At 31.7% G+C, this 26,825-nt stretch overlaps 1 protein-coding gene across 1 annotated transcript in view; it reads left to right on the top strand.

The window, feature by feature from the left end:
* The window catches only part of LOC118202143 (uncharacterized), a 121,998-nt gene that overhangs the window by 54,457 nt on the left and 40,716 nt on the right, over positions 1-26,825 (top strand). Inside the window, exons 2-4 of the mRNA XM_085815277.1 lie at positions 9,700-9,812; positions 13,907-14,118; positions 25,371-25,559. Coding sequence (XP_085671403.1) covers positions 9,700-9,812; positions 13,907-14,118; positions 25,371-25,559 — 514 coding nt within the window. The remainder of the gene's footprint in view (positions 1-9,699; positions 9,813-13,906; positions 14,119-25,370; positions 25,560-26,825) is intronic.

Below are 26,825 nucleotides of genomic sequence, written 5' to 3' on the forward strand. Positions count from 1 at the left end.
TGGGAGAAGCCCCTGTGAAGGCGTAGTAGTGACGTCAGGAGGAGAAAGTTTCTAATAGGCTGAAAGTAAGGAGTAAACAAACAATACCTCTGCATTGGGGGCGGAAGAGGGGAAATATTTGGACTAATTTTCGGAGCCCTACTGAAATTTAGTATAAAGCCAAATAATAACGAAAAATAAGGAGAAGGGGAAATTAATAACTGAGCATGAGGTAGATGAGTTGAAGTTGTCAGTGACCATGTAAGCTATTAATTAAGCAAAAAGATGAAATGCATGCAAAAAATTAGTCTAAGTGAAGGAGCACCACTACTCTAGGTCTTTTTCTATTTATGCTATCATGGAAGTTGTTATCCAGTTGTGGCATACTTTTATTATTCACACTTTCAATGTTATATAATATTAAAAAAGAAAGAAAAATTTATGTAAATTGGAAACAAAAAATTTATATTTCTGACTAAGTTTGGCGATTCAGCGCAATTTCAGAGAGTTTAAAAAATTGTAATGTTTTGCCCTATTTCGTTAGAAAGCTCGCCATGGGTAATCAAAACCCCATATTTAGTATTTTTTTACTGTTACATATATCTAGATGTGTAGATTAATATATAGTTACGAATTTTGTACTTAGATGATTTTAGTACATACGAAATCGTTGAATTTTTCTGTATAATGTAACATGAAAATCTAGTGAAACGAAGCTTGCCGGAAACGCTAGAACACATGGCAAGTCTATTTAACATTTAGTGAATGGCTAAACTGGCGAGATATCGCTAAGCTGGCAAGGGTTTTGGCGACTAATTTTGCCGCTAAATTTGGTGATAAATTGCAAAAGGTCCCTAAACTTGGCGATATTCTGGTCCGGTCCTTGTATAACTGTAATGGATATTGTAATTGATACTTTATGTAGCTGTAACTGTAATTCGGGCCTTATATGACTTCCAGTTATTTCGAGAAGCAGAAAGTACTAGTAATATCTCGTCAGCCGGTTGAAAACTATAGAAGACCGGTGAGAGCATCTCTGAGTTGTTAGTTCAGCGGGAGTTCGAAGTACTGAGCTATCTCCGGGTTAGCTTCGCTCTTTAAATGTGCATTTAAATGCGCATTGCGAATCTAAAGTTGTGTTTAATGTTTTTAATAGTTTGAAATGTAACTACTAATTGTATTCTGTGATGAATTGTACGACTATTTTGGTGGAAAGTTCCAGAACTCTGATTAGTTTCTTTGGATAAAATAAATCATATCAACCTATCGTGCATGTAATCTATTACGAACCGGTACGCACGCAACCAGTATTTTGTGAGAAACCGTTGACAATTCATGACTAGGAGACCTTCCTTGTTAGTGTAAGATCAGTGATGGAAAACTGCAAGCCAGTTTACGTTCAGTATATTCCCCAGAGCTTCTTTTTCTGCTTCTCACAGCAAGGTTACAAGTAATTTTGTTATTTGACCGTGAAATCGCGATGCGTTTATGTTTTTATCTGATAAAATTTAGTGCTCTACGTACAGTGCACGTACATATTTCTGATAGCCGTGAAATTTAATGAATTTTTTACCTATTTGTTAGGAAAACACATTGTTGTTTAAAAAAGTGTGGTAGTGCAGAGTATTTCACTTAGAGGCATGAAAGCATTCGGCACATGAGTACGTAATGACAGTTACTTTTAATCCGTTGACTAAATTATAAAAGAATTTACAGATCTGGAGGTTAATCACAAATTTACTTGTGTCGTTTAATAAAATTAGCTTTATATTTTCTAAAAAATTACTGATTTATGTTTGCTTGGAGAACAGCAAATCGCATGAGTCCCGTTCTTCTTTTATTAAGCACCTTAATAGTTCTGATACTATACCCTATGTGTATTGTGTTTTTACATTTTAGTGACTTCCGTAAGATTCACTATTGCTCGCGCAATTGCTTTTCAAAAAAGAAAAAATAAGTAAATAAATAAATAAAGTTTAAATGTTTCTTGCGCGCAGTGATTCATATCGCATCCGGAGTATTCAATTGGTATGTGTTATTTTTAAGCTGCGAGACGCAACAAATGCAGGTAGATGTGTATTTTTACGTCACATGTCGGGAAAACTCATTTCCGATGCTCTTGCGTCACGCTTGAACTCTTGCGAATACTGCTGCGCCATACTTTTCTAATCTCCCCATTTTTCAGGCCACTATTTTATTTTTGAGCTTTCTTTGAAGATTCATTGAATGTGAAATTAGATTTTGACTACTATTATTCATTGATAGGCAGTTTATTATGAACAGTAGCTTCGTGTCTGATTCGAATAAATCTTAATTGTCCTACCACTAAAAATGAAATTCGCTAAGCTTCTTAATATGGCAGATATTTTAAATTGATAGAAATATTCGTGTCCTTCCCGTTAATATTGTTCCTGCTTCTAAAATTTATTTAAATGTTCTGATATTAAAATTTATTTCTGGTTGCTTTTTTTCCCTCCCGTCGAAACAAATCTGTTTTAAGAAATTTCGTTGGAACTTCGCAAAAATAATGCAAGATCGGTGATGTAAGCTATCTATGCCTATAACAGGTTTTCCTGAAAAGAGGAATGTTAACACATAAGTACCACAAACGAGAGTGATATAATATTTTACTGATGTGTAGGATCGTATTATACGTTTTCGGGAATGCTAAATTTTTTAATAAGAGGTTATACTTCCTTATACGAAGTATTTCTTATACGAAGTAATGGAAGTGTTGTAATCGTGAAAAATTTCGATTATTATATTTAAACGATGTAATACGTGTATAAGTACGTATATATCTTGCATAACTCATAAAAGATTAGCCGGAGAATGTTGAAATTTTGGATACAGGAATTCTATAACATCTAGTTGTGCACCTCCTTTTTTTATAGCAATCCACCTTACCAAATATATATAAATGTGTGTGTACATACATGCATACGTACAACGTATGTATATAGAGTGTGCATACATGCATACATAAATATATATATATACACATAATAAGTAGTAATTATAATTTTTAAAAAAACCAATTTTGGTCTAGAAAACATCTTGCGCAATATGCTGCAAAATAAGTAAAATATAAAAATTGTAGTAAGCTCGCCTAAAAGTTACCAAGAGCTGCTGCTCCAAAAGGTTCAACACGTTTTTAAAAAAATTAATACATATGAAAATCAAACCTATATAAACACGTCTTTTTAGACCTTTATTTTAATTGCTAATTTCTCAAGGTACCACTTTATTGGTATTTCTTTTTGGACATTCTTCACTATGTATTTACTTTTGATTTTGACTGTTACCCTTGCCTGCATGAATGACGAAACACGAATTGAATGATTGTAGAGTTAGGTTTGGAGGCAACTTCCCCTTGATAAGTCTGTCTCCTGCCTGCTCAACAGTCATTCACTTATGCACTAAAAAAAATTTTTTTTAGATTAATTTTAATTTGCTAAATTGGTGAATTTATTTTCATGGTTTGGTTTTGCACTTGATTTACTTATGCTATCTGAATATAAATGATATTGTAGATTAGTTCGAAAATTAAATCTTTTATATGTTTGCACACTTTTAAATTATTTTAACTTTAAATTTGGTTTTTACGTATATACATGTTTGTTAAAATTTAATTAAATTTGTATTTAAATTCAATTTATTATTTTGAAACAATATATATACACACATATACATACCCACCCACGTACCAAACTTAAAAGTTCTTAGCGGGCCTTGGCGTTTAGTTTACCAATCGTTGGCCGTAGTTATACACTTCCAGTTATAGAAGTGTTTTAAATGACGAAAATATTCCTTTTTTGGCAATGACAAATTTCGAAAAATAACGAAATCTAACTTTAATACGATTTCCCGTTTTCTGTACTTATATTTGCGAACGTTTTATACTCCTTATGAAAAAGTAAAATTAGAAAAAGTTTGACTCCCATACCACAAAAACTGACCGGAGTATTTAATTTAAAAATTTGCAGTTTTTGATGTCATTTTCAACATGCCTTGAGAGATGGGTTAATTCAGTTAGAATCATTCGGGGAAATAAGTGTCAAAGAAGTGTAGTAAATAATGTGTATAATTCGATAGGCCGTACAAGGAAGTCATGTGGTGTCGACATCAGATTTTTCCATGTGAAATCGTTTATCAGGTATATCATGTTGCCCAATTCTCTAATCCTGAGGCATTACATTTCTGCTAAGAAGGAGTTGAAGTACTCAGGTAAACTCTGCACACAAAAATGGAGGGGGGGGGCAGCTCTACTGGGCTGATTGACAAACTTTTACTTGAGTTTGTTATGTCTGGAAAGCGCATAAAATATATATTAGATTTATATGTACTATTCGGTTTTGAAGGCCGTAAAAAATTGCCAAACTATTGTTGATGCCGTGCTGCCAAAAATAAATGCGGCAACCCTAACGCAAGAAAGGAAGTATAATAATATCTAAGATTGATGTTTTAATTTAGATGAAAGATTAATTTCATATAATACTTTTTTATTATTACAATTTATATAAAAAATGGCTAAGCATGACTGAATGGAAGCATAAGAGTAAATAACTATTTCAGATCATTATTATAATTTATATAAAAAAAAGTTAAACATAACTGAATGGATGCCTGCATCTCTATTTCGCTACCGAGTTATCGCTAAAGCATAATTTCATCTCGTTGGTTGTTCAAACATAATTTTCTATAATGAATGATGCCTTTTCTTTGAAAAAATTCTCGGTGAAGTGCAGAATCGCTCACTTATTTGTTTGCCGCTTCTTACAAGGGTAAAAACAATTGGATTTTTGTCAATTTTCTTTTGCTTTTTAAGTGAAAATAGGTCGATGTGTACATAAATAAAGTCAAGGTTTTGCGCAGTGCCATTTTTGTGCAATTCGGGGATTTTTTTTTAAGTGAAAATAGGTCGATGTTATACATGGATATCGAGTATGTGCAATTCTTTAAAACGCGTCAAGCAGTGGGTGATTCTGCACTTTACCCAAATTCGATTGCGCCATGGGCAATCACCAAATTGTTAAATCCATAGGATATCAAACAAGGATTTAAAAATTAAACTAGTATTTCAACGGCATCTTAAGAAATATAGAACTATATAAACTTATGCAATCTGAAATTAGCGCGTACGCTAGATTTGGCGCGCTGTTAAATGGGCGGGTTTTCTAGATTTGGCGCTTTTGCGCATACATTTTATCTGCAATTTTTTTACGGTCCTCAAAACGGAATAGTACCAATTTATATATAGCAGTGTTCTAATAAAGATATTTTGACACAAAACCTGACTTTTTCTGAAATCGCATACCGATTTTTTTCCATCTTTCGATTTTACGACTCAAATTACGCCAAAGCTTCTTAAAAATCGCACGAGTAGTTTTTAAAAAATTAAGCTCTCGAAATTTTAGCTAGCTCCTGTGTTAAACGAATTTGATATATATTTATTAATAATATTTTTTGGCTTTTTTTTTGGGCTAAAATTGCTTTATTCTTTATTCTTTCATAAATTGAAATCTAGATTCAATCCAAATAGAATTTTCAGGTAATTTCTGATTTTTTTAAATTTGTAATTTTTAGAAGTTTTTTGAAAAAATTCTTAAATTGTAACATATAAAATTTTTACCATCACCTTAAAGTAGATGTATTTCAAGGCATACCTGCAAAAAAATTAGTTTTTATTCAAGACTTACCAAGATATACGTGAATTTATGTATTAGTGCGTATTAAAATATAGCAGACCAGCGGGTAGCCGTGTGGTAACGTTAAGGTCTTTCATCTCAGAGATAGCGAGTTCGAATCTCGGCCTTGGAGTTATATATATATATATATATATATAAAAAAAAAAAAAAAAAAAAAAAAGCCGGACATTTACCGAACTAACTCAACGTCGGACGTATCTGAAGACTCGTAACTTGCACCTTCACGAGATTTATTTCTCAATTACGCAGCTTTGTAACGTTAGGGTAGAAAAAGATATGCCATTTTCGCACGAGTTCAACACAGGATGGGTTTTTACAACCCGGGTGCCTGCGGACAAGTGTTTTCTAACACCTGAGTCTTTAAAATATAGCATGTTTGCTATAAACAATGAATGATAACTCCAAATTAGCGATGATTACGCACTTTGTTGAAATTATTTGAAAGAATGAACGATGCACCTTTTTTCTTCGTTGGTGCACGATGAAAGGAAAATAAGTTACCATAAATTAAGAATTTCACCAAGTAAAAAATTCTTAGCGCAATCTGAAGAAAGTAGGGCAAAATAAATTTTTAAATTTCTCGGGAAGTTTCTCAACAAATTTTACATAATTTAATATTAAGGCATAATCTTATGTGATTCAGAAAAAGGTCCGATTTTATGTCAAAGTACGTATATTAGAGCATTGCTATATGTAAATCTAGTATATATTCTAAATCGCGCTTTCGAGACATGAAAAACGCAAATTAAATTTCGTCAATCGGCCCAGTAGAACGGGAGCTATTTAAAACTATTCTCTCTCTTTCTTTCTCCCCCTCCTTTTTTTTTTTTTTTTTTTTTTTTTTTTGGCAGAATGTACAGCAGTTGTTCTGTTGTTTAGTGAGGAATGAGTGAATGAGCTTAGCTTATCTGTGTTTCTTCTGGATTATGAATGGTCTTGCTGAACTACCGCTCAGTAGGGCAGTAGAAAAAATCCGATTGTTTATTTTATGATCTTATTCAATTTATTAGTTCATTAATTTTTCTGGTGGAGTTAATAAACTTTGCTCTTACGATTAAATTCAACAGTGAACAAGTACATTATTATTGTTTAATTTGGGTCCTTTGTTTTGGTTACAATTCAAAAGTATTATGAACTGATTCAGAATGGGAGACTTAAAGTATACATGAAATAGTGCTAAGTTCCATTTTCACGCTCCAAAATTTCAAACTGTTATCCATAATATTGATTGAAATATATGACGTTTGTTTTTTACTAAAATATGGACTATATATGTAAATTCACATTCTAAGAGAAATAAATAATCAAATGTTAAAAAATATCGACCTGATTAAGCTTTATTGTGCTTAGGAAAAAACCATCCATGCAGTTAGCTTATTCACCTGGTTTCGAGCTATTAGCATTCAGTAATCTTGTCCGTTCAACCACTGGTAGAGCCTTTTATATTTTTTAGGTTTCTTTTGTACAAAATTCTGAAACTGAAAAGAGTTCTAATTATTGTTGTTTTTCAGGGTGAACAATTGTCACTTTTTTATACATTAACAACAAATTATGTCTCACTGATCATAAGGACATAAGCTGATGTAAAAATTAGAAATGTGCAATCATTTAGCTGTGTACTGGCATCCTTAAAAATAATCATGATGCTGTCAAGGAGTGCTCACCTGTTGTTCATAGACAAAGTAATTTTATTTTGGGAATAAAAGGAAAAATTCGCAAAATTTTTATGGCCTTGGATTTATATTAGCATTTCAGGTTGATTTGAAATGTTATATGTGTACTTGGAAAAAAGCAATAATGTAAGTAATTAAGTACTTCATTAAATATATGTTACATTAAACATTTAAATAGAAATTTATATCCAATGAGGATATGATTAACAGTGGCATTTTAGATCAAGATTACCATTTAATTGGATGATGTACTTAATATATTTATTCTATATTCAAGAATTATCTTCAGTAAATAGCAGCTGTTTTAAAAAAAGTTTGTTTTAGCATAATGGCCTACGGCAGAATATTTCTCAGCATTCTTTTTTACTCATGTACTTTTACTTACTTTACCCTTGATATATCATCACTTCTCCATGTCCCCTACACCTGTATATAATTACTAACATCTACAAGTACAGTAATAATAGTAATAATTATAATACAGAAACATTTTCATTTTTACCAGTTATACAAATGATGTATATTGGTAATTAAGCACATTTAATATATATATCAAGCATATTTAATGGGAACTTTGAGATTATTTTTCGGCACTTGGTAATTTAAAATTCAAATTAGAAGATGAAAAATGCAGTCTTAAGTCCGAACTTATGGTGGAAAATCTGTTGCTGTGCTTATTTTTTAAGTAAGTGAAGGATGAGAAAGACCTCTTCATTGATACGGTGCTTATGAATGGTAACAGAAGTGCCTTATTAAATAGTTCAGATGTTTTTCTTTCAAGTCAGCCCAGAAAATTAATAAAGATGCATACTGGAAATACTTTACTCTGAAAAGAAACGTAATCCAGTGGTCAACTGTTCTACATTTGGGAAGATATTTTTTGAAAGTTGCGTTCAGTCCATGCAGATGTTGTGTTACCAAATATTTTTCTCAGAAATAAAATTTTATTGTGGAAAAACAATAACAAGTCACCTGCCTGTTTTTGTGTAAGGATTCTCGAAATATATCTATTATTGTGTATCGGTTGTTGGTACTATTCCTATCAACAGGTACTGATCCTGCAGGTAAAGTAGGTACCTAAACTGAATTCAAAACATTCATACCTTTTTTAATTCAAATTTTGTTTTTTCATAATACTTTGATTGGAAATGCCAGTTGCTTCGACAGTTCTTTAACTTTTCTCTTATATTCAGTCAATCCATCAGTGACCACCATTACATCTTTTCTCCTGCATAACTCCTGAGATCATTTCACCTACCACTAGAGAGAAAAATATTGTCTTAAGATATGCTGTGGAATGTACACACAAAAAAAACCCTGTTCCAGCAATTTTGTAGCCTGAGGCTATTGGTGCCTCCTATAAATTAAGCATATTAACAAATCCAAGCAAACTAAACTTTTATTTACTGGTCACTTATAAGAACATTTTACCTGGTGCCCTTCAAAAATCATTGTCTTATATGGCTCCCTACATGAATGCTTGGAGCCAGACCTGAACATACAAACTTTGAAAAACAACTTTTCTCCATATGCATAAAGGCCAGGAAAACTTTTGAAGTTTCAAAGTTCTGCTTTGGATTGGGGAATATGATTACTTTATATTTTTGCTAGCATTCTAAGAGAAAATAGGTAAAATTATTTAAATATAAATGTAGTGTAACTTTTGAAATTAAAGATTTAAAAAAAAGTTAAAAGGAATCTAGAAAAGAAAGAGAATCTGAAATCTCTGGTTTTATTCGCCATTTGCAGAGAAATTTAATATTTTCAAAATCTTACCAAATCTCTAAAATTTACAAAAGTAATTGCGGAAATGCACGTTCAGGGTGCAATATTATTTGGTAGATTCCAGTTTTTTTTTTTGCTATTTTTAATATCTTCCAGTTTTCATCTATATAATACTAGGTATTGAACCCAAAGATATATTCTTTCCTCACCAACCTTTTAAGAGAAGTTTCAGATCAGCATAATTTAAGTGCTCCTATTCCACAAAGATACTATGTGCTAGAGTTACAAAATGTCTGTGCCTTATCATGATCTGTGATAAGTTAATCCTTCTTATTTTTAATAAAATTGTCAATTATTAATTTCAAGAGCATGATCAATCATGCTGAATTAAAAAATCCTTGACTTGTATTATTACTAGGATAGGTTTGTGCCTATGAAATATTAGTAGAAAATATAATAGTTTAAATTTTTATATATTATAATCTCCAGTTTCTGAACTAACTGCTTTCAATAGTCATTTTCATGAAAATTGTAATTGTTATGTATAGAAATTCATGTATGTTAATCATTGCAATTTTTTGTATTTGTATATCGATGTAATTTTTTTATTTCAGAAAATGTCCTTATCACTTAGCTATAGCTATTGCCAAAGATGTTGCTCAACATATAAATGTATATATTTCTGAACAATCTAAATTAGAAAATGAAGATGCTGAACCAAAAAAATGTAAATATGTTTGATCCTTGTCTTTATTTAGTTATTAGTAACCTACAATATTCTCTTGTATTTATAGCATGTGTAATATAATTTTTTTCCCCTTTATTTTAGCTTTGCATTTGTTTTCATTATTATGCATCTTTCAATGCAGCAATAAAACCTGCTTTTTTTTTTTTTTTTTTTTTTTTTTTTTTCCCCTCAGAAATTTTTACAAATGTTCTTGTGAATCATACACTTAAAAAATGGAAGACATCTCATTTAGTTATGAAACCAAGGAGGAAAATTTTTAATTCTAATGATTTCATTTCCTTTTTTGAAAAAATAGCATAGCCATACGAGTACTGAAACTCAGAATGAAAAATTTAGCTTCACATTCAGTAAAAGCACTACTGCACAGAATTACTGAAAATGGATTATTCAATTAATCATTCTGAAGCTCAAAAAAGTTTCATTGCAAATCTGTTATAACACAACATAGACAGAATTACTTTTTTTGTTGTTGTTGTTGGTGGTGGTGCAATCACAATGCAATTGTAAAGGTTTGTGTTTATAATAATTAAATTGCCATTTGAAAATTGCCTTTACAAATACATGATACATTTTATAAATTTTACATTAGGAAAGAAATATATTTTGATACGTATTAAAGGAATTGGTAATATGTGTTGTATAAGATTCAACAAGTTATTTTACAGGAAAACTAGTTAGAATAAAAATAGGCTTGTAATGGCCAGGGTTACTGTTCTGAGAACTGTGAGTGAAAGCAATACCAATTATATATCTTGAAGGAAACATGTAATACAATAATGTTGTTTATCAATTTCTTATATAAATTAAATTTTTAAAGTATGTTGCAGAATTGGAACTCTACTACATAAATTTTTATGCTTCACATGCATACAATTCAGGTGCTGAGATTAAGTAATCAGAATCATAAGACAAACATTCGTATTTGTCAATCTTGGATTTAATTGGAAATATGTGTGTGCTATTAAGTTAAATACAGTCAAAAGTCTTTAATCTGGACGTCCATAATCCGGCCCTCAAAGCCACAAACTTTCTGCACATGCGCATAATACGTTGACGCATGCGCATTTAATGTATAACGGACGGTATAAGCTAAGCTAAAATTATCTAATTATCTATTTCAGTTACTGTTGCAGATTGCGTTGTTCCTTAATCTTCTAATTGGATCTGTCTTATTATTTTTTTGCAGACTGTAAGAGCAATTTTATAAAAGTAAGCTTGAACTTTCGATTATGTCAAAAAGAATTTCTGATTCTGGAGTTGCCAAAGGATCTATAAAGCGGAAGCATGTTTCGATGTCCATCAAACAAAAAGTGCAATTGCTGAAAAAAATGGATAAAGGCATATCCTTTGTTTCTCTAACCATTCCAAAATCTGTTTATCAATTTCACGCTGCTCTGCGGGGGTGGGGGGGACGTCGCGGGCTCGCAATGAACTGGAAGTTCATCTGTCAGCTGTATCCTTATCTTCAAGGCAGATGTTTTTATTTTATTCGGCTTATAATTCCTTAGTATCTCATCTCGATGTACTCCTTTGATATGATTTGAATCCTTTGATATGATTTAAATCAAATTCCTCGTCATTATAAATATCACGAATACACATCAAATAGTTTTCTGGTTGCAATTTTTTAATTTCGACTATGTGTAATGTATGCTTTACGCATGCGCGTGTGGAAAGAAATGTTTAATAAAATAAACAAATAAATATAAAGCTCTTTTTTTGTAAATTTTGATACCCTTTAGATCATAATTGCTCTTTATATCATAAATTACGGTTTCATATTTTAATTTTATAATTTCTGCATGCCATCTTACCAGATTTAAACTGATGACCTATAATCCGGAATTGCCGAAGTCCCGACAAGTCCGGATTAAAGACTTATTGCAGATCTGTAATTCATAATAAACAATTATTAAATTTAAATCATACATGTTATTAAAATAACTTTTTTATTTTTTAACTTGTTAAACAGTGAGATTCAGCAGTATTAAGCTGAATGTAAAATTTTAAATAACTATATGTATTAACAATTAGAGTTGCATACAGAAGCCGTAACAAGCAAGAACTGGATTCTTTCTGCGGCAGTGATGCCTTGTTTACGATAGTTTCAATGCTATCAACGTGAGCTACCATTGTTCCTGTAGTTTGTAGATGTTCTAAGGATTTTTAGAATTTCCTTTTTTTGGGGGGGGGTGGAGAATTGGCAATAATATCTGAGTATGTTTTGAAAAAAAATTGTTGCTCTATCCAGTGGTAGTCAAAAATGAAAATAGCTACAGTGTGGTTAAGAAACATCAAGTAGGAAAACGTGGTAAAAATATATATATATTTTGGGAGACTGATGGTTCCAACCTGTCTTGTCCTAAGCACCTCTTTCATCATTGCTTGAAGATCATCCCTTCCTCTCTACTTTCGAAACCTCGAAAACTGCCTGCCCATTTATTTAGATTTAAGTTGTCTTTCGATACCTTTTTAAATTAAAAAGCAAAAAAATATAGGAAATGATGATAAGTACCAAATCTTGAATAAAAGTAGCTTTTTATATTCATGAATTAAAGGTAAATACTAAACAGCTAACTAAGAGGCTGGCCACATCCTTACCTGACACTATGAAGTTTGCCTTCGGGGTGATTCCTCTTTAATTGAGGACCATGTGTTAGACTTTAATTTAGTGTGACTTTAGATGTGATTTATAAGTAGTATAGTCAAATACTGAAAATCCGCCAACTCTTGAAATCCGCATCGCCTCTCAGAATATGAACATTCAGTTTATAGGTTCCGGAAACCGCAATATTGAGTACGAAATATCAAAGAAAAAATTTTTACCGAATAATAATGAGTCAAAACGTAAATACTAAATTATTAATATAAAAAAGTTAAAAAAATAAGATAAATAAGATAAGTTTGTTTTCCCTCTAATCTGCATCAAGGTAAAAAAGCAGACGATTCACTCTTTATTCAAGTTCACGATTCACGTTGTTGTATTTTCTGAGCTTTATTATTTCATTTCACGAGATTGTTTAGTGCTGCCTTTTTTATCAGGCTATTTTGTGGATAAATTAAGAATATTTTAAATTTCAGCCCTTATTAATACAATAACAGATAAGAAACGCACTCGTGATTTTACTGCTTACAACTTTGAAAAACGTAAATACGTTGCATTGACGGTAACATAAAAAGTGCAGTTCCTGCAAAAGATGGAAGCAGGTGCTCCTCCTCAATTTATAGTACAATGGTATGGAATTGTGACACGATTGCTGTTGAAATTTTACAGCAACAGTGATTCTAACACCGGAATCCGAAACTGGAAATCTTTGCATGAGGCGAAATCGGCAAACCTCGATGCTGTGTACATATAATACAATGAATAATATAATCAATTTATATATGTAATAATAATTTAATGCATATAATAAATTATTGCAATAATGTATATAATAATTTAATTAAATTTATCTAATATGCCTTATTCATTTTGCATTTTTAGTCCTAATTTTATGCATTATCTTTTCTGTCCTGAAATCCACACAACCTCTGGTCCGAAGCTTTGCAGATTTCTGGAATTGTACTGTATTGATAATGTGGTTAGTGTTCAGAATGATTAGAAAGCATATGTTTTTACATGCTTCTTCCAAACATAAAATTTTCACTAAATTTATGAAAATTGATAGCTTTAATTTAAATTTTGCAGCATTAACTTCTATCTCACACAAAGTGAAAAAAATTCTGCATATTAAGTTTATTTTGAAATATATAGTTTAAGTGGTATGCAACTTTTAAATTTAAATTATTTTATTATGCATGGATTTCATTGGCATGTAGGTCATGTTTAAAATATGTCATTGTTAATCAATTTATGATAGTGTATTAATTAAAATTTGTTAGTTACCATTTATGGAACAGTTTGGTGGAAAATATGATCTTGTCAGTTTGAATGTGAATTAAGATAGCTATATTTTCTCCTCTTTGTAAATTAATAAAAATTGGTATGAGGATATTTTATTTTATTATATAGTGGATATTATATAAGTGAATGATAAATATGAAAATATAATTTTTATTTTACGATTTAGATTTGAATACTGTCACACTATATACTGAAGCAATTAACAAGTTACCGTCTGTCTGTCATTCTTTCCTGGAAGAAATTGTCATGAAAGAAAATTATGAATCCTTATCATCAGCAACATATTCAGCTTCTGTATTTGCTATAAAAAATAAACGAAGGAAAATGGAAGATCGGCATGTTATTCACCATGATCTTAATGCCTTGTTAAATTTGAAGGTAAAAAAAAAGGTCTTAGTTTAATAATTTTTAATTACCATATTTGACGGCATATAAGACGCACCCTTATTTAGACGGCCACACACAAGGGAAAAAGTTTCAATAGCGAGGTTTCTTTTAGTTCTCACGTTTCATAAAAGCCAATAAACAATTATTGAATGCAATTACCTTCACATATAAGACGCAGGTATCTTTTTTGAGACCAAATTTAGGAAAAAAAGTGCGTCTTATATGCCGTCAAATACGGTATTAATTTCTTAAAGAAAAAAGTTTGATTTTATTTCAACGTACATATTTGGTTGTTATTCTAAAACTTGTTGTGAAAGGTTATTTATAAATTTCTCTTGAAATTTCATGAATTGCAAGAGGTGCAAACATTACAAAGTAATTAATACTATCATCTGGATGCTGCATTTATCAATCAGGACAGTGTGCTAAAAAATAACTCTGTAAGCAATTCAGTTGAAGCTAAATACATAAGTTAGTTTCAGTAAGTTAGCTAAATCTAGAAGTCTAAGTGAAAATTGTGTAATGTTGGTGTCGAATTAGATTCGCCAAATTGAATTCTACATCTGTAGGGCATAAAAATATACCGTCATCATATGTTTTGTCATTTATGAAAAATGTCATTTACCTGAAGATTAAGAAGAGCTAGTCATTTAAACAAAATGTCCAAATATAGAACTATAATAAAAATATTCATGTACATTCCATTACAGTCAAAAGAGAGGGAGATCGAAACTCGGATAGCTAGACTGTATGGAGAGAGACTTGTCCAATTTAAACACCATTAATTGGAAGACTAAGACCAAGAGTATAACACCCTGGAGAGAAATAGTAAAGAAAGCCAGGGCCCATCATAGGGTATTCATCAGTACAGTCAAATACCGAAAATCCGCCAACTCCTGAAATCCACGTTGCCTCTCAAAATATAAACATTCAGTTTATAGGTTCTTATTGAGTATGAAATATCGAAGAAAAAATACTTACCGAATAATAATGAGTCATAACGGAAATACCAAATTATTGACATCATGATAAAAGTTTTTTCCCTCTAATCTGCATCGAGGTAAAAAAGCAGATGATTCACTCAACTCTTCTTTCTAGTTCACGATTCACGTTGTTGTATTTTCTGAGCTTTGTTATTTCATATGATTATTTAATGCTGCCTTTTTTTTCAATCTGGATATTTTGTGAATAAATTAAGAATATTTTAAATTTCAGCCCTTTTTAATGCAATGACAGAAAGAAATGCACTCATGATTTTACTGTTTGCAATGTTGAAAAACGTAAACACGTTGCATTGAGGGTAATGCATAAAGTGCAAATTCTGCAAAAGATGGAAGCAGGTTCCACTCCTCAGTTTATAGCAGAATGGTATGGAATTGTGACACGATTGTGTATGATATACGGGAAAATAAAGAAAAGCTGTTGAAATTTTACAGCAACAGTGATTCTAACACCGAAATCCGAAACCGGAAATCTTTACATGAGGCGAAATCAGCAAACCTGGATGCTGTGTACATATAATACAATGAATAATGTAATAATGTATATATGTAATAAAGATTTAATGCATATAAAAATTATTACAATAATGTATATAATAATTTAATTAAATGTATCTAATACGCCTTATTTATTTTGCACTTTGAGTCTGAATATTATGATTTATCTTTTCTGTCCTAAAATCCGCACAACCTCTGGTCCCAAGCTTTGCGGATTTCTGGACTTTTGAATATTATGATTTATCTTTTCTGTCCTAAAATCCGCACAACCTCTGGTCCCAAGCTTTGCGGATTTCTGGACTTTTACTGTATTTGTCTCAAACTCAGTGATGCTGTGTTGGCATGCAAAACGGCCCAGTTCTGTGAAAATTAACTATATAAAGCAGCAGTTCTCAATTCTTTGTGCATTGAGCCTTTTTAGAATGAATTTCTCCAGCAAGAGCCTGTTAGACCTATCTTATATTATACAAGTTAATGATGTTTAAGAATTCACATTGGGGGGGGGAGGAGTATAGGTACAGGTTTCGTACAATCCTTAAGAGTCCTTTAAAGCCCTTAGATTTTTTGGAATCAATTTTTGGTCCTTAAAAGTTCTTAAATTTGGTCAAAATCGGCAGAAGGTCCTTAATTTTAATCATCTGAAATTTCTGTCTGTTTCTATGACTGCCATTTTGAGTGTGAATTAGCATTTTGAAGGAATATTTTTGGCGATTCGCTGACATATATGGTTATCTTTTGAATGGGTTCATGGTTTATAATCTGTTCCTATTTCAAATATAAATGATGGGATACTCGAGTTTCTAAGCAAGAAGTGAAACATAAGCATTTTGAAATTCATTTTTTCTAATAAAGAGCTCTTAAACAACTTTTTGCTTTGGGAATGTGAATTCTTTTATTAAAGGGTTCTAAATTTGGCGACTTATCAACATTTTGGGGATTTTAAGATCAGTTTCTATAGAAAATTTTTAATTCCTAGATCTGAGAATTTTTCGAAGATTTTTTTTAAAACATCGTAACATTGATAAATTTTATTAAAATAATGGTAATATATTGAAATTATATTTAAAAAATAACATTAATATTTTTTGGTTGGACTACTTAACTTTTACCAGATCAAGTAAACCCTCATAGGTACATTCTGGAGAGGTACACAAGTTAGGACATAAAGCACGCAGAAACCAGCAAGAGCATTGGTGTGCATATTGAGACAAATCTTTAATTGTTAGAAAAGATCCTTAAAGAGAAGTTGATCGATAAAAAGTAGCCAAAATGTTTGGGAAGGCTTCAAGTTAAAATGACAGATAAATATTTTTTTGAGTTTTGTTGTTACAAAACATAAATGATTTGTAGCTTTTAATGTGTAATTATCGTAATATCGTTTAAGAACCTGTGTCATAAATTACATGTATTTTAAACTGTAAAATTTTATTAGATTTTGATTTTAATAGGGCTTTTTTAACAAATATTGTTAAGAAATAAAATTTAATAGTGGTCATGTAAATCCATAATGACTAAGGTTATCAAACTGCCTAATTATTTACAACTAACTGCTTACCCTTAAAAATTATCTCTGCATATTAAAGCAAGTTATTGCCTTTCATTAATACTAACTGGTGTCACAAGATAAAATACAAAAATGTAAAAGTTCAAGTAAAACATATTCTTTGCATCTAGTGAGACAAAATAATACAAAACAGTTTATCACCTCTGGTGCTTTAATGGCTTATTGGAACCGTAAAGTATATCAACTGGGTTACAATCCCTGGAACTCTACTTGAAGCTACGACACTAACTGCATCAAACAGAGCCTGACTAACTTTCAACACTTGCCAACCGTGCCTGCATCAGGCCTTTCAGGTTGTTCTAATCAGCAGGTCTCTCTCTCTCTAAACAAGCAGCAGTGGTGACAACATTCAGTCTTTTGTTATGAATCATGCTGATTATGATCTTACTTCTCATTTTAACCTATGCTGTTTGACATAAAATCTACCTGCTATTTACTAAACCTCCAGACTGACCGACCAAGTATGTGACAAAATGAGACTAACCCAAAAAAAAAAAAAAAAAAAAAAAACATAAAGCTGTTAGTAAAACGTAAATGTCACTTATCTTCTTTCAAATATGTCCAACTATTGGGTTGGCAACTAAGTAATTGTGGATTTTTTTTAGAAAGTCAAAGAAAATTTTTTTCATGGAACTAAATAACTTTATTCTGTAAGTATTGCCCATTTTGTTCAATGACCTTTTGCCATCTTTCAGGCAGCATCATAATCCCACGTTTATAAAACTTCTGGTTTTTATTAGCAAAAAACTGAATCAGGTACGATTTGACATCATCATCATTATTGAAATTTTTACCATTCGAGGAGTTTTGTAAAGATCGAAACAAAAGTCAGAACCATATGGTGGATGTGGCAAAACATCCCAACCAAGCTCCAATAAATTTTGTTGAGTGACCAAAGATGTGTGTGGCCTTGCATTGTCATGATGGAATACACCTTTTCAATTTATCAATTCGGGCCACTTTTCTTCAACTGCATTGTTTAATTTCATTAGTTGTCAATGTAGACATCAGAATTGATCGTTCGGTTGGGTGGTAAGAGTTCCTTTGTAATCCCACCAAAGACAATTCCTTTGTAATCCCACCAAACTAATAACAAAACCTTCTTTTGATGAATATCAGCTTTTGATGTTGTTTGAGTTGGTTCACCTGGCCTGCTCCACGATCTTTTCCGCTTGATATTGTTGTAAACAACCCATTTTTCATCGCCAGTTAGCAGTCGTTTTAAAAATGGATCATTTTCAATAAGTTTGTTTAGCAAATTGCAGCTGTTAATGCACTGCGTTAAATGCGTTTCTTTCAGTTCGTGAGGAATCCATGTATCGAACCGCAAATGAACAAGATAGGAAATAATTTATTTCCTATCTTGTTCATTTGTGGTTTTGCAGCTGAAGATGATGGTTTGGTAAAACCATTGAAACTAGTCCTGTGAAAATTTTGTAAATTAACGCTGATTTTTGTTGTTTGACTTCTGAATTAGTATTTATTCGGCGTGTTATTGTGTCTTAATCATACAACTTTTTATGAGCTTGTGATGCGTTTTTCCCTTTGCGGAAATAAAAAAGAAAAATATGACGAAAATGTTCCTTTTGATTTTCCATTTTTCAATGAACGCCAAACGAAAACTACACAACCGATCAAAAAACTTTTTTTACTGATTAACAGCTGAATTGCCGACTATCAAATAACAAAATGTGTTTTACATTTGTACTATGTCTGCAACCCTAAAAATTCAACTGAAGCCATCTATGAGTGAAATCCGCAATTACTTAGTTCCCAACCCAATATTATAAGTAAAATATGTAATGCTACTTAATAAATTGCATAAAGTTTATTTTGTTCTCAAACTTATTAATAATTATGTTAATTATTTCATGTTTAGTAATAATGCATACTACTTAGGGATCTATTTCATTTTTAGCATGGTATTACAAAAGTGAAATTCGGGCATGGATAATATTTTTAATTGAATTTATTCAGTTTCCATTTGCTCATAGGTCCTTAATTTTTTTCATTAATGGTCCTTAAAAGTACTTAATTTCCTTGTGCAGAAATGTGTACGAACCTCGTAGGTAGTAAATAAATACCTAAATAATTATGCAGTGTCCATAAAATGAAATTATACTTTAATATTTTAATGTATTTATTAGGGGGATATTCTCAAATAGTAAGTCGTACATAAAGGTTCTTCAGAAGTTCAATAAATTAAAACCAATTTCTGTTAAAACAGATTATTACTAAGAAAATCATTAAGGTTGTTACAATAAATTTGGTTCTTGCAAGTTAATCATTACATACAATTCAATCCAAATACATATTAGTTGATTACTTTATATCTGAAATTTCTATTACTCATTATAGAAGACAGTTAAAATTTAATTATACTATTAGATAAATGTAATGCACTGTAGGCCTAAACTAAAACATCACTTGGGGAGAAGCGTAAAAGCATTTAATGAAACACTTATGGTTGAATTTTTATGCACAATTTTCTTATTTTAAGTTTAACTGTTGACTGCAGGCAAATGCCTTGTTCTGCATTCACACGTAATATATATATTGTTTTAGTACCTGTATAGGTAAAGAATGCAGCTTTACAGGTATGTATAGTTGAGAATGACAGTAGCACTAATTTTGCTTTCTGAGATAAGATTTTGAAATCATCTTGTATACAGCCAAAATTTTGATAGATTTTGGTTTTGATGTTCTCTGTGAGGTGTCAGATTTAATCCGTATTCCACTGAGATTAAGCTGTATCATTTTTCCTTCACACTGAACATGAGCTATCTGAAAATAAAGTTCAAGTGAGTCTTTCAAACTTTAAGATGCACCTGAATATTTTTTGTATTCATTGTAATGATAGTTTCTTCCAAAAAGGATTGAATATAAAAGGCCACTGTTGGCCACTTGAGAGCCACTGTTTACAAGAGTTCAAGCTAAATATAACAGAATAATTTTTAATCATTGTGAAGTAGTGATAAGAATATTGCTTGTTTTTGTGTGATGAAGTTCTTCAGAGACCCTAGTAAATACATCCAGTATATAGTCGGGCAATTCATATAGATTAACAGCCAGTAATTTGTTGCCTATGTGTAATATAAATGGTGCAACATCCACGTACCTAGATGCAAGGTTCTATCTTGGTTAAAAAATAAACATTTCGAAAATATATCTCCATCGCGAATGAAGAGCTTATAAGTATTTACAAAAAAGTCCGTGGCACTTGAAAAGAGGATTTCCGTAACATTTTACCAGTATTGCGGGAAATCTAAAAATAAAACTTCTGAAGTCTGATGACAAGAATAAAGTTTGAGTCTTATGAATCATATTAAGTTAATCATATAATAGTTTACGTAAGTTCATTGTTACCTGCATACAGGTTCATAATAGATTGAATGCACACTGAACTGATGATAGCTTGATAAATTTTGCCTAAATAAACAAATTACAATTCTAGAACTTTCTGCAAAAGTACTCATACAAATCTTCACAGTGTCATAAAGTACAGAAGTACAGTAACTGCACTTCAATCTGCTAAGAATGTTAAACACAGTGCAGTGCAAAGCATTTCTAAAAAGCTCACACGGACATATCTCAATACTCTGAACTTGCGCTGAACTAAACAGCAACTAAGAAACTCATGCTTTTGCCAGTCTTGTATAATTTTCATGTAACTGCCAAGAAATTACTGGTGCCTTCTCGAAATTACCTGTAGGCATACGAGTTACAGTTACTTATAGGATCAATTATCATTATTGAATTACAATACCCATTACAGTTATACAGGGACTGGACTAAAATGTTGTCAAGTATTCACCAAGTTTGGTGACAAAAATTAGTCGCCAAAACCATTGCCAACTTGATGATAAGACATTTAATAAGACTGCTGTTTACACAATATTAAATAGATTTGCCACTGTATTCTTATTTTTCCAGCAAAGCTCTATTTCTTTTGATTTTTAATGTTACATCTTACCCCCCCCCCCCAAAAAAAAAAATAAAAAACTGCAATCTCACATTTAATTTCATTAAAATTATTTACATGTGTACAAAATTCAGAAAAGCTGACATACGCGGACTGGGTTGGAGAAACAGTTCTTGCAAGAAACTCCACAATTTTACTTATCTAAATTTTTTGTTTGCGTTTCAGAGTAAAGCCTAAAATGTCTGAAAAAAAAATGTGTTTTTTACAGTGAAAAAGATAATGTTTTTTTCACATGATTTACAGTAAAAGTCCGAAATAGGGGGGGGGGAATAGATAAGGAGAAGCATGAAGTTTCTTGTTAAAAATGTTTGATGAGAAGTTTAAAGTAAAATAACAATAAATTCCAAACAATTTCAACACCAATAAATTCAAAAATTAAAAAAAAAAAAAAAAAATTAAAGCAATGCAACGATTAACATAGCTTTCTACAAAATTAAAACAATAAAAAAGTAAGTTCACTTGCCTTTCAAAATAGTTCTCAAGAAGGCAAAATATTGTTATGGTTTCTTTATTTATTTAGCTATTTTTAGTAGAATTTTTAGTTAAAATTGTTTTATATTCCCGTGCAATGCAGCACGAGACTTACTTGAAGAGAAAGCTACACTGGAAAAATTAAAATACAGAAGCATGCACATTTAACATTTTAATAAATAGATATTTCGTAATTGTACTCTTGCTATCCAGAAAAATCGAGAAAGTACAAGAATGTTCTCGTGCATTTAAAAAGCTTATGAAAGCTGGAGGAAAACATTTCGATCCATTTGTTTAGAAAACTGTTGTTGTTTACTGTAGCGAATGATAAGTAGGAATGAGAACAAACTGGCTCTGTTGGAGTTGTGGTACTGAAGTGTTGGAAAGTAGTACTGAAGGCTGAATACGACAGCGTTGCAGAACACTCCAGGGCACAGAAAATAAAACATGATTTGACAAGACCAATCAGTGCCTTGAGATGGAATAGGAGTGAAAACAAACCAATCCCAATGTGCTGGAACTGAAGGCCACATACGAAGCAACTGCAGAATACCCCAGAGCACGGAAATTACGACAGACGATTTAAACAGGCAATTAAATGCCATGGGATGGAAAAGGAGTGATAAGAAACCAATGTCCTGGAACTGCGGAGCTAAAGGCAAAGGAACTGCAGAACATTCCAGGGTACAGAAAATTACACCATTTCCCAGCAATGTCGCAGGAAACATTAATGATCATATCACGCAGCCGAGTTTGAACAGTAGTGAAAAACCCCGCTTTAAAGCGCTAAAGATTTCTGCAGTGAGTGGCAAAAGTAATGGGCATCTCGATGGTGTTCCTTGTAATGTGATCATTGACGCAGGAGCTAATGTTACCATCATTCAGAAAGATTTAGCTAAACAATTAAACTCATTTGGATGCCTTCCTGTGTTGTCCTCCAGACTGTGTTGTCCTCCAGACTGCGTCTGATGATAAAGTCGACATAGACGGGAAGTTAAACGCGAACATCACATTTGGAAGTGCCGCCCGCCATCACACAGCATACATGGCAGAGATTGCAGATCCTTGCATATTCGGATTATACTTTTTAAGGATGTATAATTTTTCCTTGGACTTCAAAAACAACAGACTGCTTTCATTATCAGAGGACATAATTATCCATCATCAGAAGGTATCCTCACCTGGAAATGCCTACGCCTTATCTGAAAGACCCAGCTGAGAAAGCTACCGAAATCATACTAGGGTCGAAGAGAAATGGAAGACTTTCTGATGGCAACTGATACTTCCAAGATTCCAGATGTCCTTAAAGAAATACATAGCAGCCCTGCAGGAGATCACTTCGGAATAATGAAGACCTTCCAGAGAGTTTGTGAGCTCTTCTACTGGAATAATGCAAAGGATGACATGCAAAAGTGGTGCCGATCTTGCGATGCCTGTGCAGGTCGGAAAGGATCAAAGAAACGCAGCCTAGGCAAGCTGAAACATTATAGTGTAGGAGCACCTTTTGAGCGTATCGCCTTTGACATCTTAGGACCTCTGCCATGAACTGCTAATGCAACAAATACATCCTTGTTGTCATTGATTACTTCATCAAGTGGCATATCCTATTCCTGATCAAGACACTTTCACAGCAGCAGAGGTAACGATACAGCACTGGATTTCCAGTTTTGGAGTGCTTCTTCAGTTACATACCAATCAAGGATGAAATTTTACTTCAGCTGTAATGAAAGAACTCGCAAGCTGTAATGAAAGAACTCGACAAATGCAATTTAACTGTATTTAATTGCACTTTCAAGGGCAATTAAATACAGTTAAATTGCATTTATCAGTACTAATCTGCTGCCTAAATTAATTTTATAATTTAATTTAGCGATAGTTTGTGGAATTAAAATTGTTTTAGGAAGTAGTTCTGTTAAACCAGTTGAATCCCACCATTGCATCCACTTGTGCCTGCTGTTTTTGAAGCAGCTCAGTTTCATCCATCAGCAAAAAAGAACCAGGAATTTGATATTTAGTTTTTTTTTTTTTTTTTTCCTCTGTTGCACGTTGTCAGCTCTGGTAAGTGGATGGTCGTATATCACAGAAAATGAGGATATCTCAGAAAGAATATATTTTACATTAATATCAAAGAAATCTAATGTGTACACCACAGGACTTCCTTGTACAGAATATTAAATTATATGCATTTTTTCTTTCATTTCATTTAAACTTATTGGATTGAATTAAATCTACTTCGCCAACAGCACATAAACCACAATAGAATAAATGCATTCTTCAAAATTCACTCTAGTATTTGTTTACCATAGCGACACTCTGGCGCTAGATTATTCACTTAACAGTATTATATTTCGTTCATATTATAACTCATAATGCACAAAATTTATATCATTTAAAGAATAGAATTATCTAATCGTTGCCACATGTTCTATTCAAATACTATAATAAAGCTAGAATGATGTATAAAAGAAGTTAAGCAAATGAAACAAAAAAGAAACAGTTTTTCACAGACAAATGAGCATTTCTCATTCAATTAATTCAGTTCTAACTTCGCGAGAAGGCAAAAATATATAAAAACTCAAAATATCTATATTAAAAATTACGAAGTAAATCTTAAACACTTATTTCCTCGAAAAAATTCCAGAAAGGATTAAGCATGATTTAATTGGCAATAATAAATGAAGGCGTTATCTTTGTTGTTGCGAAGCTAAGTTTCTCTAGATTGGCAACAAATCCACTAGTCTGCTGTTTCAAATGTAAACAATCAATGACCGCCATTAAAAAAAGGCTTAGCCGCACTTAAACAACTTTAAAATTGGTGATAATTCTAAAAATATTGCATAAAGTTTTACTAAAGGCATAAAAACCTTAACTGGAAGATAAAAACAACATAATTCAATCATTTTTAAGGTAAAAAATGTACAATTTACAAACATATAAGAGTAAAGAAACTGAGATCACTGAGCCGGTTAACAGAGTGGATATATATATAAATATATTTATATACATTTGGTGCGGCCGATTGCAATCAAAATATGAGGTGCACATCTACATGTTATAGCAGTCCTATATACAAAATTTCAACCTTCTGAGGCTACTCGTTTTTGAGTTATGCGAGATACGTACGTACGCACGTACATACGTTCGTACAGACGCCACGAAAAATTCTCTTCAGAATTAATTTTAAAGCAGTTTTATAATTTTTTTTGAGGAAATGAGTCTTTTATTCTATCCTTACGTACAGATAAACATCGTTAAATTGCATTCGATAGCGGTCAAAAAGGATTTTTTCGTTGAAATATGCTGCCTGAAACATTTCGCGATTACAATACTTCCTTTTTACTTTGTACAAGGAAGTAAAAAAGGAATTTGTAAAAGTACACTTTAAAAAACAGTCTAGGAATGTAAAAGGTTGAAATTTAATTAAAGGCCAATCCTTCAGGTGAACTACAGCCTCTTAATTTAGAAATGCACTTTATCAGCTGAAGTGCTCTTTAGAATTCTTAACTGATTGAAAGTAAGTTCAGTTTATGTTTCACTGTTATATGAAGCTATATTTATCATATTTAGAAATTTTAATTCTGTGCATTGCATTAAATTTTATTGTAAAATATGTTACTCATTTTGATATCTGTAATTATAATTTTTTTATGCATGTGTTACGGGACTTTTTTCTGGATTATTTTAAATTATGTCAACTTTCTTTGTAGAATGTCCATTTGTTTTTCAGGATGTACCCATTCATAGTTATTATGCTGTGTTTGATGGGCACTCTGGAATTGATGCTGCTAGTTATGCTTCAGCCCATCTTCATGTGAATATTGCAAAACATCCTGCCTTCCTCACAGACACTCCTAAAGCAATAGCTGAGGCTTACAGAATTACAGATGAAAATTTTTTAAAAACATGTAGTAAAGAGGTATGAAAATACTAAATTTTCTAAATGTCATAAAATTTAAAAATGATATAAACTTATTTAACCCTTTGATGCATGGTGGTCGCGCCTTGAAACCACCATTTTCCGAATTTTTTTCTCCTCTTTTTTCCGAAATTTTTGAGTGAAAAATGAATTGATTACTGATCTTTTACGTCTAAATAACACAAAATGACTGTAGAATCATATATGTTTTAGTATTAATACTTCAGATCGGATGCCTTTTAAAATTCGTGTTCGATGAAACAAAAAAACTTCCTTTTATTAATAAAAACAACTTTAAATTTCAAAAGTTAGTCATCGCACATCATGATTTCTATCATAAACAATAAAAAATTGCAGTAATTAAATTGCATATATAAAAAAAACCCTCCATATGTATGGCATTTGCTATGTGGTTTCAGGGCACGACCACTGCACCACCAGAGTATTGTGTCACAATGCTTACAATCCTCTAGAGGCTTGGTTGTCGCACCTTGAAACCACTGGCGTTTGCTTCTCAATGGCGTTCACTTGCTTTTCAAATAGGAATGTTTATTTTTACCTGGATATAGATAAAGGGCTTTGAAACCACAGAGTTATTTTATTACTAAACAATACATGCACCTGCCCAGTAAAAAGGTGTTTCTTTTCCAAATACTTTTCTCTGACATCAAAACACTTGCTCCTCAAGCTAGTATTGTGATTTTATAAATTATTTCCTGTGGTTTAAATTTAATGTAAATATACTTTGCTATAATTAAAAATAGGAATTGCGTAAAAGTTTTATTTAAATTAAAAATATTTTCTGAATATTTTGGGACGAAATACGAATAAAATAAGTATGAATGAGAAACGAACGATCCGTACAAAGCCAAAAAGATCAAGCCCCCCCCCCATTAACATAAAAAAACCACAAATTTCATGTGCCAGATGAAAAGAAACTAAATAACGCTGGACATATACCAGTGAAATTTAAATCCAGGCAGTGTACATTTTGTAGTACAAGGAAGAAACCTCATAGAACAAGATTTTATGTGCGAAACGTGCAATGTGGGTCTGTGCATGTACCAAAGAGACAAAACATGCTTTAAACAGTGTCACAAAAAAAAAAAAAAAAAAAAAAAAAAGAGTTCTTTTTTATCTTTATTTTATTGAGTTTTTTAATCCATTTATCCAAATGTCCTTATTATGTAGGTACTTATATTTTCACTGCTATAGAAAAATTACATAAATGTTTATTTTTTAATTTTTTCTGACAATTTACTTTAA

Source organism: Stegodyphus dumicola, chromosome 4, assembly GCF_044657685.1.
Source record: "Stegodyphus dumicola isolate Sdum_Otavi_A_Nest chromosome 4, ASM4465768v1".
In the NCBI taxonomy this organism is placed as follows: Eukaryota; Metazoa; Arthropoda; class Arachnida; order Araneae; family Eresidae; genus Stegodyphus; species Stegodyphus dumicola.